This window comes from Ornithorhynchus anatinus, chromosome 20 (assembly GCF_004115215.2).
Source record: "Ornithorhynchus anatinus isolate Pmale09 chromosome 20, mOrnAna1.pri.v4, whole genome shotgun sequence".
NCBI classification, from domain to species: domain Eukaryota; kingdom Metazoa; phylum Chordata; class Mammalia; order Monotremata; family Ornithorhynchidae; genus Ornithorhynchus; species Ornithorhynchus anatinus.
This window is the reverse complement of record NC_041747.1, coordinates 30,133,104-30,147,052: the sequence shown is the minus strand read 5'-3', so window position 1 is coordinate 30,147,052 and position 13,949 is coordinate 30,133,104. Positions and strand designations below refer to the sequence as shown.

At 55.2% G+C, this 13,949-nt stretch overlaps 1 protein-coding gene across 3 annotated transcripts in view; it reads left to right on the top strand.

Moving 5' to 3' along the window:
* Positions 1-13,949, top strand: part of FCHSD2 (FCH and double SH3 domains 2) — a 72,367-nt gene that overhangs the window by 48,715 nt on the left and 9,703 nt on the right. For 2 of the 3 annotated variants that reach the window (XM_029048254.1, XM_029048252.1), the window contains exons 8-13: positions 402-530; positions 3,870-3,992; positions 5,607-5,702; positions 6,680-6,751; positions 12,263-12,379; positions 13,019-13,123. In XM_029048254.1, coding sequence (XP_028904087.1) covers positions 402-530; positions 3,870-3,992; positions 5,607-5,702; positions 6,680-6,751; positions 12,263-12,379; positions 13,019-13,123 — 642 coding nt within the window. The remainder of the gene's footprint in view (positions 1-401; positions 531-3,869; positions 3,993-5,606; positions 5,703-6,679; positions 6,752-12,262; positions 12,380-13,018; positions 13,124-13,949) is intronic. The other variant, XM_029048253.1, reaches the window with a different exon arrangement.

Here is a 13,949-nt window from a genome sequence, read left to right as displayed (position 1 = left end):
TCCATCTCCTCCAAGCACTCTTCCGGGGTCGGGGCAGGCAGGCCGGACAGCCCTGAGCCCACATCGTCCTGTCCGAACCTCCCCATTCTGCTTCCTCGGACACAGGGCAGGAGCGAAAGAGCAGAGGCAAAGATGAGCCGGAGCCGGGCTGCTGGAACGGTTTACTCGGTGTCCTCCGGTGGGCGCGCAGTCGGCTCGTCTTCCGGAGGCCATCGAGATGCCATTCTGTCATTGGGGGGCTCAGACCTGGGCTAGACACTTGGGAAAATAAAGAGGAGGGGGAGGGGACAGAGACAGTTGGAGCCACTTCCAAGTACCCTGACTCCTGGTCGCTTTTGGGAGCCCCTGGACAGGGTGGGTCCCCCAGCCGGCCCTGATGGCAAGTTTCCTTGGTGCCACAGTTGAAAGCCCGGAGGTCAGAGTGTAACTCAAAGGCCACCCACGCCAGAAACGACTACCTTCTCACCTTGGCTGCCGCCAACGCGCACCAGGACCGCTACTATCAAACGGATCTGTTGAACATCATGAAGGTAGTGCCGCCACCTCTGCTCGGGGTTCCTTCTGCCAGGGGTTGGGGATCGGAGACCTACATCGGACCCCACTGGGGTGAGACACCATACCCGGGTAGCCTGGTCTCCCCTCAGGATGCACTGGTTCTGGCAAGGACTCAGACCCCCACCCCCGGTGGCTAGCTCGCTGGACAGATCCGCTGAGCCTAGGGCCGAGAGACCGAGGTCCAAGATTTCTTGTAGGAAAAGTGAATTTCAAACTGCTCTGCTATGGAGACTAAAAATGATTAATTTTTGAAGGGGGAAGAGAAAACCTTGCAGTCCTAAGGGCCCAGAGCCAAGAGACACTGTGATGCTCAGGCATTTTGGGAAATTAGGGGCTTTTCCAGATCCTCCCCCAACATTCCAATTGGGTGTTTTGGTGCTGGGGGGTTTCTACGGGCCAGGCTTCCAGAAAACCCTGGACCCCGATGGCCCGACCAAGGGGTGGGTGCAGACCTTCCCTCGCCGCCCCCATCCTTCCCTGCCCTTTTCGCCCAGCTTTCCTTGTCATTTCCTGTCTTTTCTTTTGCCTCCCCATCTCACCCTCTGTCCTCGCCCAAATGCAGTCTCTTTTGTGGAGGGAAGGGATTCTCTGCACCCCCCCCCCCCACCTTGCTGTCACACCTTTTCTCTCACCGTCTCCAGGCCCCACTTCGGCCTGGAACTATTGAGAGCAGGACGTGGATGGGTGCAAGTCGGCTCAGAGTTCTCTGCGGGACTTTTATCTCTAGTACCAGCAGAGACACAGTTTAGACTAGAAGGGAAAACCAGCTTGCAAACCCAGCAACTGACAAAATCCTGCCTTAGTTGAGACACTGAGAGGGTCCCCAGGCTTGATCGCTAGCAGGGTTAGTTGTACAAGGGTAGCTATGCCCACAGATACGTTGGATCTTTTGTGTGGATTCTGCTCTGGGCAAGAGTCTGGGCAAAGAGCAGAAGAAGGTTGGCTTGTGAACTGACCAGCTTCCCGCTGAGCCTGCATCATTCCTTGGCTCCAGGGGTGGTGCCTACAGATTCCAGGAGAAAATGCTTGAGTCCATTGGTTTAGCTCGGCGCTGAGAACACCTGCCAGGTGCTCAGGTTGACAAGTGATGGATGGGGGTCAGTGGGGAGGAAACTTTCCCACAAGCGGCAGGTGACCATCTCACTGCTAACTTGAGACAAATTCAGTGCCCACTGGCAAATTCTTCCTTTTCCTCGGGTCTCGCTACAGCAAATCGCCCACCTTTCCTGCTCCACCCTCCAAGTGGGCCATCTCGTTATCTTCTGGGATCTGACCTATAGTCGAACTAGGGCTTCAGCTCTTAGAGTTCTATCAGTTTTAAGCCCAGAGCCCCCATCTTACTGATTTTAAAGGTTTTGTGTTCAGTTTCCCACGTTTCCTCTCTGTCCGTGACTTTTCTGTCCCAGGCTGGTCCGTAGCTTTCTCTGCTCTCTTTCCGAGGTCACATTCTTTCACTTTCGCTCAGTTGGGACATTTAAATGATTAGTGAACTAATCAACCTGGTATTTATTGAGCACTTACTATGTACAGAGCCTTGTACTAAGTGCTTAGGAGTGTACAGTACCGCAGAATGCTCACAAGGGTTACCCTAAAGCTCTGAGCATGAATTCAGTTTTGGTTGGAGGAAAAGTCCGTCAGATTTTCCCAGCTGCTTTCACCCCAGCCAAGCTGCCTGGGTGTTAGGTGGGAAAGGAGCTGTCACTGTGGTGGTGTTAGTAGCAGGTGCAAGCTGAAGCTTCTGGTCTTATCTCTGCCTCCCTACCAAGGAGAGATCTCACCTCTCTCAAGGAGAGGATGAGACCGGGCCAGACAAGTGGACATGCCCAAATGCTGGGCCCAGGATGCCAATTTGACCCTGTCTGCCACCGAGCCACTCCGGGTGCATTTTTCTTCATTAAATCTTGCTGTGTTTGGGGTGGAGGTGGAAAGTGCCTTGAAAGTTAGAGTTCCAAAGCCAATTCTTGACTTGCCTTAGAACCCTGGCCGGGGACTGAATCACCTACAGACTCTTGTACCTTTGGCCCAGAAGAAGTTAAATTAGAAAACGTTGTTGCCCTTTAGTCTGCCTGTGTAAAAGAGTCAAGGTTTTCAGGACTGGGTGTCTGAGCTGTGAAACTCAGGACAAAACCAGGAAGCGCCTGTCTGGGCCCCATAGAGCTGGGAAAGAAATGTTGAGCAGGACTTTTCTCGGTGACTGTATTGTGCCTGGAGGTGGCCCAGTGGGCAGAGAGATGGCTCCCTCCTCCCTCCCTCACTCCCTCCCCGGACCCTTTTACAGTATGTTATCCTTGCCACACTCCGTCTCCCGGGCAACTACCCCACTGCTGGCCAGGTATCTCGCCCCTTCTGTGCAGGTGACGGGACAGTTCCCTGCTCTTCCCACATGTAGGGATTTCCAAATATTCGCGACCACGTGTCGGAACAGGCTATTATTTTCAGGGTCAGCCCAGTGCAAGTTCGTTGAATTGAATCAGCCCTTTGGAGTCTGACTCCTGGAGTCTCTGACCCCCCCCAACTCCCCCTCAAAGCCTAACCACCACCTCCTAATGCCTTTGACCCCATCCCGGGATCTGGTCCCCTCCAGAGCCAGTGGGTTTTCCTAGGGATTGTGAGGGGGTGGAAAGGCAGCCCACACGGAGTTCTGGGTACCACGCACACAGAATTGGACGCCCGGTACTGAACTCCTATTCCTGGAGGACGTATCACCCTGGGGGTTTCCATAGGGGTGGGTGGGTTCCCAGTTTACCCTCAGGCCTCAGGAAGAGTGTCTGAGGCCCTTACTTAATAATAATAATAATAATGTTGGTATTTGTTAAGCGCTTACTATGTGCCAAGCACCAAGGCTCACAGTCAATCCCCATTTTACAGATGAGTTAACTGAGGCACCGAGAAGTTAAGTGACTTGCCCAAAGTCACACAGCTGACAGGTGGTGGAGCCGGGATTAGAACCCCTGACCCCTGACTCCTAAGCCCATGCTCTTTCCACTGAGCCATGCTCCTTCTCTTCGCTGCCTACTTGCAAGATGTTTTCCTCGCCATAAAGAACACCTCCCCAGGCAAGCCCCCTGTAGCCAAGTCTCACATCAGCCAGCCATCCTGAAGGCCTGACCTAAGTGACCACCCAGCCAGTGCTCCCAGCGGCCCTGGCCGCCGTACCGTGGCTACCGCCTGGTGCCCACGTCCAGAAGCACCGGCATCACTACCTGCCACGGCTTCTGGCCACTCGGTCGATCCTGGAGCTTGGGGCCTGGGGCCTTTTCCCCAAAGGCTGGGAAGTAGTGACTTCGCCCTCACCTTTCTTCTCCTCTGCACAGGCTCTTGATGGGAATGTATCGGATCACCTCAAAGACTATTTAATGGCGTTCAGCAGGACTGAGCTAGAGACGTGCCAAGCCGTACAGAGCACCTTCCAGTTCCTATTGGAGACATCAAGCCGTGTAAGTCTTAGCCCAGCGGTTGCCCAGTAAGTTGTGTGTCCCATCTCCCAGCCCTAGCCCCAATGTGGGGGTTGGGGTGGTGGGGAGCCAGGCCAATTCCGGGATGCTTGGAACCTTGCGGAGGCATTTCAGGGTTCGCCACAGAGATGCCCCAGGACTGCCCAACTGGGAGTCAGGCAAAGCTGCCTGCCACCTCTCACTCTGGGCTCCCACAGGATATGTGAGCCGTGACCACATGAGCTTTGGGGATTCTCAAAGCTTCAGTTCTGCTGCATGAATACAGGCAAGCCACTTAACTTCTCTGTGCCTCAGTTAACTCATCTGTAAACGGGGGTTAAGACTGTGAGCCTCTTGTGGAACACGGACTACGTCCAACTTGATTATCTTGTATCTATCCCAGGCCTTAGTACAGTGCCTGGTACGTAGTAAGCGCTTAACAAATACCATTATTAAAAGATAAAAATTCCCAGGTCAGTGCTAGCCAAACTTCCAATAAGTGCCCAGCTCATGTATTATTAATTGAAGAGCTTTGTTTTCATCATCAATAGTATTTACTGAGTGCTTTCTATGTACAGAGCATTGTACTAAGCACTTGGGAGAGTACAGTACAATAGAGTTGGCAGAAACGTTCCCTGCCCACAGTGACCTCAGGGTCTAGAGGGGGAGACAGTGATTAAAATAAATACATAATTTATAATATAATTTATAGATGTGTACATTAAATTAGCAAGAAATCTCATTCTTCCTCTCCCCTCCACACCGGGCTCCAGCTCATGCTTTGTGCCACTGCTTCCTTCCACCCCCGACGGCTGTTCCTTCACCCTGAGCTAGCGGGCCCAGACCCTGTTTCCAGCTCCTTGGAGTTTCCTTGAACAAGCAATTCCCTTTTCCTGTATTCTCAGCCCATGGCACCATTTCCCGCTTTCCTTTCTTTTTGTACATCATGTGGGGATTTCTGTGTCCAGAAGAGAAAGGAAATTATGCCTCTCCCAAACCTCTGCCACAAGGGGCTTCCTTGTTTCCTCATTTCTGAAGAGAGCCTGCAGTGAGGGGCTCCTCCCTGGCTCACTGAGAGGCTCCCCTTCCCCACCTCCGGGACCCAGAAACACTCTTGGGGTGCAGCCTGGCCTGGGGCAGAGCTGGGGCTAGTCCTGGGCGTTTAGGGCCATGGGGGAACTGAATTGAGGGGGTGGTGGCTGGGAGGCTGAGAGCCGAAGCCCAGCCTGGAGCTGCTTTGGCGGGTCATCCACCGGACCAGGGGCCAAACGAAGCAGCATCATCACCTAGAACGTCTACCTCTCCGTTCCCGATCGCTGCCGGCTGGGAGCTGAGCCTCCGGGGCTCGCAGTGCATGCCGGAGTGGTTGGCTGGACGCCAGAGCTGGGTTTCTGGGCAAAGAGAGCCACATAGCGAGCGAAAGTGATTCCACCTGAATCAACCCAACTAGTGGCCGAAATAGGTCCTGAAGCCCATTCCTTTCAGAGAGGTTTTTGGATAGAGGATCGCGTGCCCTGTTCCAAAATCAAGCCAAGAAAGTTTAACCCTCTGGGTGCGCGTCTGATTGCCCGTTTTGAAAGAGAGTGTGGTACGAGAGGCTCTGTGTTCTCTCCCCAGGTGGTGCGGGACCACAGCCTCCAGCTCTTCCTTCAGGAGAACGCTGCGTTCCACAAGCCGCAGCCCTTCCAGTTCCAGCCGAGCGACAGCGACCCAGTAAGGGAACACCCCGGTTCCCTCCTTTTCCCCGGCATGGGCCTGGGCCCCCGATCGATCACTGGGGAACAGGCAGGTGCCGGCCTGGGTTGGCAACTTCCCAGCTTGTTCCAGCTCCACTAGGGTCTGGGGCCTGAACTAGTCCCCGACTCACACTCTGCTGGCCCCGGCCCTAGCTTTCCCCCAGAGCTGTTGAGGGGAGGTCTGCAGCAGCTCCTCATTCCCCTCCCTGAGAGGGAGCCCACCACCCTGCCTGCTACGGGAGCTAGCCCACCATTTGTCCTCTCTGCAAGCTGCTGCCCCCCCCCCCGACTTCTCTTGGGAGCCCCCCAGCATGGTCCTAAAATGTTTTCCATTCTCGGGTGAGCTCCTGACATTCTTAGGGCAACGTGAGAGGGGAGTAGAGTCCCAGGTGGAAGGCTGTTCCTTTCAGGGAGGTAACTTGGAAGTTTGGGGAAGTAGTTAGAACGCCAGCCTGTTTGCTGAAGAGGATTCCCGGGAATCCCCAGGTGCTACCAGAGCTCTTGTGGAGCTGAAGATCCATTGCCCGAAGAACAGGTGGCCCAAGTTTCCACTGTTCACCTCACCCTCTACAGAGCACCTCTGGGGGAAGGCCCTGCTTACCTGTGTGACTTTCCGGATTCTAGAGAAGCACCTCTGGTTGGGGGTAGAAAAAGGATTGGCCCGGGGATCCATGGGTTCCATGGGGTGGTGGAGGGAAGAGAGATCCACTCCCGTTCTGCATTTGGGGCTCTTGGAGAGTGGTTTGTGTGGCCCCGACAGAGGGTGAGCTCGGCTTTCTCAAAGCTTCAGGAAAGACTCAGTCACATCGCTTCTCTCTAACTCTCCTCAAGCCAGATTGCTAATCCTGACCCTCCTTGGGCCCTCGTGCTGAATCTCCCCTAACTCTGCCCGCCGGTCCTGCGCTTCTAACTCTCTGCTGTGTTTTCTGTCCCTGTGCCGTCCTTGTCGCTCAGAGTGTGACTGCCGTTCAGCTGGTGGACATTGAGCCCTCCCCTGTCCGGGCTCTGAGGGTCACTCTGGCAGAGGTACTGGGAAGTCTCTGTGGGGCCGGGCGTGTTGCATGCAGACGGGGCCAAGTCGTGGCCACGGTCATGCAGGTGCTTGAATGACAGCAGAACACGGAGACCCTCTGTCCCGCTAACCCTCTACCCTTCTGTTCCTGTATCTCACTTTCCCTCTGTCCTGCTGTCCTGCTGTGCCTCTGTCCAATCCCAAGTGGGAGCGAATCCCTTGGGTTTCCCTTCTCTCGCCCCTATCCTGCATGCCTAGAACCGAGCAGGAACCATGCTGTGGAACGGCTGGGTTGTTGAATGAAAGGGACCAAAGGCAGCAATCAGTGGATGCCGGCAGTGCACCACGCTTGTTCTCTGAGCCAGGTCAATCTCCTGTGTTTAGGTCTGGTCAGTCAGCCAGGTTTTGGGGGGCTCCCAAGGCAGCTTGTTTCTTAGCATTGTATCCCCCGATCCCGGCAGGAAGGGTGACAGCCTGGGACGGCAAACACAGGCGGGAACGGGGGGGGGGCGCTCTGAAGGCAGGGCCCTCCAACCCCGGCAGGAAAGGTGACATTCTGAATTTGGCCACCTTTCCTGAAGCCTGGGCTGCAACCCAGATGGGGGATCCAGCTGGCCTTCTCTTCCACACTCTGGCTGATGACGGGGCTGGGGGAGATGGAGCAGCCCCCCCCAGGAGGCAGGGCTCTCCTGTCCAAAAAGACTGATCAGAGGGGAAAAAATTCAAGCCAGCAACATCAGGAAGGGTGAAGGGCAGGGCAAACCCAGAATTATGGATCATCAAATTTTCCTCATCCCAATGCCCTGTCGTGCAGAGAGATGGAAAGTGCAGGCACTAGGAAGCACCCTCTTCACTCAGGGCGATGTGGGCCTAGAAGACCAGTGCCCAAAGGGAGCCGGGCAGCCAGAAACCCCAGCAGGCCCAGAGGGGACTGGACAGATCCATAAATGAGCATCCATGCCGGGGTCACTGTGGGGAGAGTCGAGGGGTTGGATGGTCCAACTCTAGCCATGAGGGTTGGTGTCTAGTGGGCAACAGCGCATGATTCCTCCTGGTGCCCCTGTGGGGAGACGGGGTCCTGGGCAGGATGGGCTGTGGGGCCGGCCCAAGGAGGCATCTCTCTGTGGCTGATGATGGTTGAATTGGCTCCAGAGATGCTGAGTGTCTCTTTGCTCTGGGTGGCTGCCTCAAGCCTCAGTGGGTCCCTGTTTCTGACAGTTAAGGACTGGGTAGCTGGAATTTCACGTCTGTATCTAAGTCAGTCTGTGAATTTTCGGTGATTGTCCAGCGCTTGCACCGCGGCCTTTACATTGGGAAGACCTCAGGACTCTTCATCCGTTGTCTGTGGGGCCTGGGTGTGGCCTCTGGGCGATCCAGGCCCGTGGTGCCTTCTGTGGTGTGGGTGCAGCCTCTGTGGTCCCAGGGCTTCCCCTTGCCACTTGCAGTCCTCTCTCCATGTTTAAAGTGCCCTTTAGTCAGGCCTGCAGTGCGGGCTCACTGGCCTGCAGGAATTCTGCCAGAAGCAGGGCATCTTCTTAGTCTGGATTTTTGCCCATTGGAGGTCAGGAGCCACTCCTCAGTCCTCCAGTCCCTCCCCTATCCTGTTTCCAGGCCCATACCTCATGGCCTCCAGCCCCACAGTAGTAGACTTCTGCCGTGGCCATGTTTAAGCTGCATCTCTGGAGAAGGTTAGCTCTCCAAACGTCCTGGCACCGTCCCGACAGCCCTGGATTCCAGAGGCCCCGGTCTCAGACACCCTGAGAACCTCCAGTCCTGGGGAGTGTCCGGCCTCCTCCCCAACCGCGGACCTTGACGTCGTGGCCGGCTCGAGGCAATGCCCCTGGCCTCCAAGGCTCATGGCTCCCTTCCGCCTGGCTCCAGTCTCATCTCACTCCTCCTCCCGACTCTGCCTAAGCCAAACCGTCCCTCCGCCCCCATGGCGGCGGTCTTCAGCCTGGGCATTCGTGCCGGCCAGGATCCCAGGTTGGATGCTGGGTCATTCGCCTGCTTTCATTCTGGCCCAAGGCAGGGTATTGCTATAAATAGCGTTGAAGACTTCTCCCAAAGTCAAACTGGGAGTCCTGCCTCTCCAGACTTTCTGCAGGACCAAGTCTTATTCTCTGCCTTGCGTGGAACAGCCTGGGGCCAGAGTGGAGGGGGACAGACCTGAGCCCCGTCCACAGACCGGAATGAGATTGACCATGACAGAGGGGCATATTGCGGATAGATTCACCTGTAAAACAAGAAAGTTTTTCTTTCTTGATCACTCGGATTTGTTGATCACTTGCAATGTACAGAGGGCCCTACTGGGCACCTACTATGTACAGAAGGCATCTACTTTGTATAGAGCAAAGGAAGATACAGTCACCCCTTCCCTTTTGACTGGCTTGGGAAGTCAGGGCCTGGTCCACCCACCAGTCTGGCTGTGCGCATCCCAGTTTGATGCCTGGCCAAACTGGGTTCTTTGGGGCTGGGTCTTTCATACCCATCTGGGTACTTGGTCTCTTCCTCCAGGCATCGGGGTCTAGCTGTTGTCTCCGGGGGTGTGTGTACGTTCGGGGCAGGGCAGGGGCATGATACCCAGGAGGCGGCATGGTCTGGCCAATAGAGGGGGGGCTCTGAGAGGTGAGTCGATGCCGGGCTGGGCCAGTTTGGGGGAGCCTCCAGGAAGGCGAGGTGATCGTCTATTGGGGAGCAGCCCAGAGGCGCCGCCCCACCTCCTGACCTGGGGAAACTCATCAGAAGGAAAAGACAGGCGGAGGGAAAAGGGGCCGAGCACCAGACCAGCTTTCGCCTCTCTGGTTGGAAAACCCACTCTTTCTTCCCCGCCTCGCTTGGGCTGCCTGGGCCCCAGGCCACAGGAGATGCCAGGCCGCAGCAGCAAAGCGCTGACATTCCATTTCAGACAGAGAGCTCTTTCCTGTTTTTCTGTCCCAGGGGCCTCGTCAATGGAGCCCCGGCCTTAGAGCGTGCCTGGCTGTGATCGAGTCAGGTCAGAGGTCGGGCTCGGTGGTCAGCCTGCCCTCCTTGAATGCTTGCCCCTGACCCTTGGGTTTTCGATAACGAGGGTGTTTCAGGCATCTGTATGTAGAAAACTTGGTGAGTTCTGCTATGTTGTTTTGGGAGGGGTGGTTGCGATTAGTGTTCCCCCCCTCGGAGGAGGAGGAGGGGAATGGGGAGAGAGGCGGGTGGTGGTCTGTGCAGGGAATTCACTCCGAGGCCCGAGGCCTTGGAGCTGGGCTTCCTGGGGTCACTGGGGCATTTCTAAGCCGGGGAGGAGGCGGAAATGGAAAGTGCTGACTTTCGAAACATGGCTTCGCTCTGTCTTTGCTGGGAAAAGGGAAAATGTTTGTTCTCAGCGGATGTGGCAGGTTGCCTCCTCCTTGAATTCTACTGAATGGGGACTGGGGGCAGGCCTTGGCCCTATGTTCCGCCCCTGCCGTCAGGCTAGGCTCCTGGCTCTTGCTTCAGATGAGCCCCTTGTTTGAGGTGGGGTGGGGGGGCCAGGAGAAATGGAATGGGGCACCCGGTCCTAGCTGAGAGGGATGGGATGGGGTGCTCGGCCCTGGGTGGGGGAGATGGAATGAGGTGCCTGGTCCTGAGCAAGGAGATGGAACGGGGCGCCAGTCCTTTCTTCACCTGCTAACATTGGGCCTGCGGCCTGGGGTCTGGCACCCCTGCCTCTCTTGGCGCTTGCCATTTGCCCAGGGATGGGAAAAGCCTAGGCTGCCAACCACAGAATCATTTGTTTGGTCCAAACCCCTGGACCACCTGTGAGGGCTCAAAGCAGGAAGGGAGGAATCAAGCATAAAGAAATAACAATAATAATAATCATCATGGTACTTGTTAAGCGCTTACTATGTGCCAAGCACTGTTCTAAACGCTGAGGGGGATACAAGGTAATCAGGTTGTCCCGCGTGGGACTCACAGGCCTAATCCCCATTTTACAGATGAGGTAACTAAGTCACAGAGAAGTTAAGTGGCTTGCCCAAAGTCACACAGCTGACAAGTGGCAGATCGGGATTAGAACTCATAACCTCTGACTCCCAAGCCTGTGCTCTTTCCATTGAGCCATGCTGCTTCTAATAATAATAATGATTATGGTATTGGTTAAGCGCTTACTATATGCCGAGCACTGTTCTAAGTGCTGGGGTAGATACAAGGTAATCAGAATGCCCCACGTGAGGCTCACAGATTTTTCCCAAGACCAGCCAAGGTTGGACAAATGAATTACGAGATTGAAGGGAAAGGTTTCAAGGAAATAAGTTTGTGTGACTGGGCTAAAGTCAGAGAAAGAGGCAGTCGCCACTGGGGATGAAGCTCCACAAAGGTGGCCGAGCAGGAGGCCTGCGGTCTTGGACTTGGATGAAGATGGTGGCCAGCAGTCTGGGGCTCAATTCACCGATGATGGCTGCATGTGTCACCAGTTGTGTTCTAGTGAAAAAGCAGGGGATGATTCCTGACTTTTCTGTACTAAGAGAAGGGAGAAGACACTACCACAGAGTCGATGGACATATTCCCTGTCCACAAGAAGCTTACAGTCTAGGGGGGAAACAGACATTAAAATACATTATTGATAGGTAATAATGGGTGAATAAAGTGTGCAAGGGAAATGCAGAAAAGAATGGGAGAAGAGGAAATGAGGGTTTAGGTAAGGAAGGCCTCTTGTAGATGTGATTTCATTGTGGCTTTGAAGGTGGAGAGAGTGATGGTCTGTCAGATATGAAATGGGAGGGAGTTCCAGGCCAGAGGCAGGATGTGGGTGAGAGGGTCAGTGGCGAGAGAGGTGAGACTGTGGTACAGTGAGTAGGTTGGCTTTAAAAGATTCCAGTGAGCATGCTGGGTTGTAGTAGAAAATCAGTGAGATAAGATACGAGGGGGGCAAGGTGATTGAATGCTTTAAAGCTGATGGTAAGGAGTTTCTGTTTGATGTGGAGGTCGATGAGCAATCTCTGAAGGTTTTTGAGGCGTTGGGAAACGTGGACTGAACCTAAAAAAGAAAAAAAAAAGATCCGGGCAGCAGAGTGAGCTCTGGACTGAAGTGGGGAGAGACAGGAGGCAGGGAGGTCATTGAGGAGACAGATGCAGTAGTCTGGATGGGTTAGGATAAGTGATTAGATTGGCGTAGTGGGGATTCGGGCAGTCCCAGGCCAGTTCTAGGCATGCGATTGGGATTGGATGGTTCTTGTCAGTCTTGAAATTCAAGGACTTGAGCGGGGCTGAGAGAACCTTCTGCTTGAGCTTGTTGGTTGTTTCCTCAAACACTCATCTTCCCAACAGGTTTTAGGGGGCTGCTGAGGCCCTCCTGCCCGGTGGGGCAGGGGTTGACTGGACTCAGAGTTGAGTGGGGTGGAGGGGGGGGGCCACAGGCGTCAGCACTGGCCTCCCAGGGGTGGGATACGAGGCTGAGCTGGGAGGGTCTTCAGGAGCCAGCTAGTGGTGAACTGTCCTGGGGAGCTTCCCTCCCCGACTCCGCCCGCTCCCTCCTCACCTGCCTTCCTGCTCTTCCCTCTCCCGTGTTTCAGAGCCGACAGCTGGAATCTGAGACGGGGACCACAGAGGAGCACAGCCTGAACAAGGAGGCCCGCAAGTGGGCCACCCGCATCGCCCGGGAGCACAAGAACATTGTGCACAGCCAACGGGTAGGCTGGGAGCCCGGCCAGGCAGCACACTGTCCTCATCCCAAGGCAGGGAATGAGAGGGCCAGAGTTCACTGGGGATCCTGGCCCGGGCCGGGGGGGTGTTCTGCCATCCGCCCATGTGCTTTCTGAGACCCAAAACCAGAGCCCCAGCCGCTCCTTCATCTCTGCAGCCAGAGCCCGGGAGCGCTTCTGGGACCAGGCCAGGGGGTGGGAGTGATGCCTCCGGGTCCCGGGCAGCAGGCTGGAGTTGGTCCAACCAGGCCAGGTATTGGTTCGGGGGCTGCAGCAGCCCACACGGGTTGAGCGAGGCCCAGCCAGAGGGACCTTTAGGGCGGGGAGGCCGCAACTGGGCAGCCTATATCCTGCAGCGAAGATACCAGAACTTTGAGTGGGTTGGACCGCTCTGCCAGGGGCCTGGGTTGAGCTGAGCGTAGGCAGAGAAAGGGACTAGATTTCCCTGCGGTGCGGCCCTGTGGCTCCTTCCCCACCTGCTGTTCTCAGAGGCCGAGAGACTTGAGCCGGGTCTTCTCTAGGCAAAAGGGATTTTAGCGAGTGTCGTGTGAGCCGTGTCCGGGGTGTCAGAGGTGCCAGTCCTCCCCACAAACAGTTCCATGGTGCATCGTGTTTCTCCTGTGCCAGACGTTGGATGAGCTGGAGTGCCATGGTATCACTGTGCCGGAGCAGAACCGGGCAGAACTGGAGCAGAAAATCGATGAGACCAGAGAAAGTATCCGTAAGGCCGAGGTAGGTGGAGGCTTGTTTGGGTTCCCTAGGCCACAGCTGAAGAATTCAAGTGTCCTGACTAGTGAAACCGAGGGGGCCTTGTTCTCTAATTTTTCTCCATCCATAACGAGGGATTCTCTTCAGCTCAAGGGGATTGTGTGTCAGCAGCCAACAGAGCAGGCCCCCCTAACAAGAGGTCCAAGCAACTGCTTCTTGGTTACCCTTTAAGAGTGCAGTGCACTGCACAAAATTATTGCTCAATAAATATCACTGATTGTATGTGTCTGGAAGGCAGGGATCCAATCTCCTACTTCTTCTGTACGGTCCAAAATCTCTAGTACAGGACTATGCACCCAGTTTGTCGGTACAGTGCCCCTCAGATAACAGGTGCCCGGGAAAATGCTCTACCTAGTAAAGACTGAGCGCTGTACTCCATAGTAGTTGCTCAGTAGAGTGCTCTTCACACATTAGGTGACCAGTACGGCACTCTCCACCAGTAAGGATTAAGTCTAGTGGTCTGCACACAGAGCTGCTCAGTTTAGAGCTCTGCCTGTAATAAGCCCTCAGTCCAGCACTCTGTACACAGAAGACGCCCATTACAGTGCTCTCCACATAGTGTCCAACTAGAGAAGCAGCGTAGCTCAGTGGAAAGAGCCCGGGCTTGGGAGTCAGAGGTCATGGGTTCGAATCCCGGCCCTGCCACTTGTCAGCTGGGTGACTGTGGGCAAGTCACTTAACTTCTCTGAGCTTCAGTTACCTCATCTGTAAAATGGGGATTAAGACTGTAAGCCTCATGTGGGACAAACTGATTACCCTGTATCTACCCCACACTTAGAACAGTGCTCTG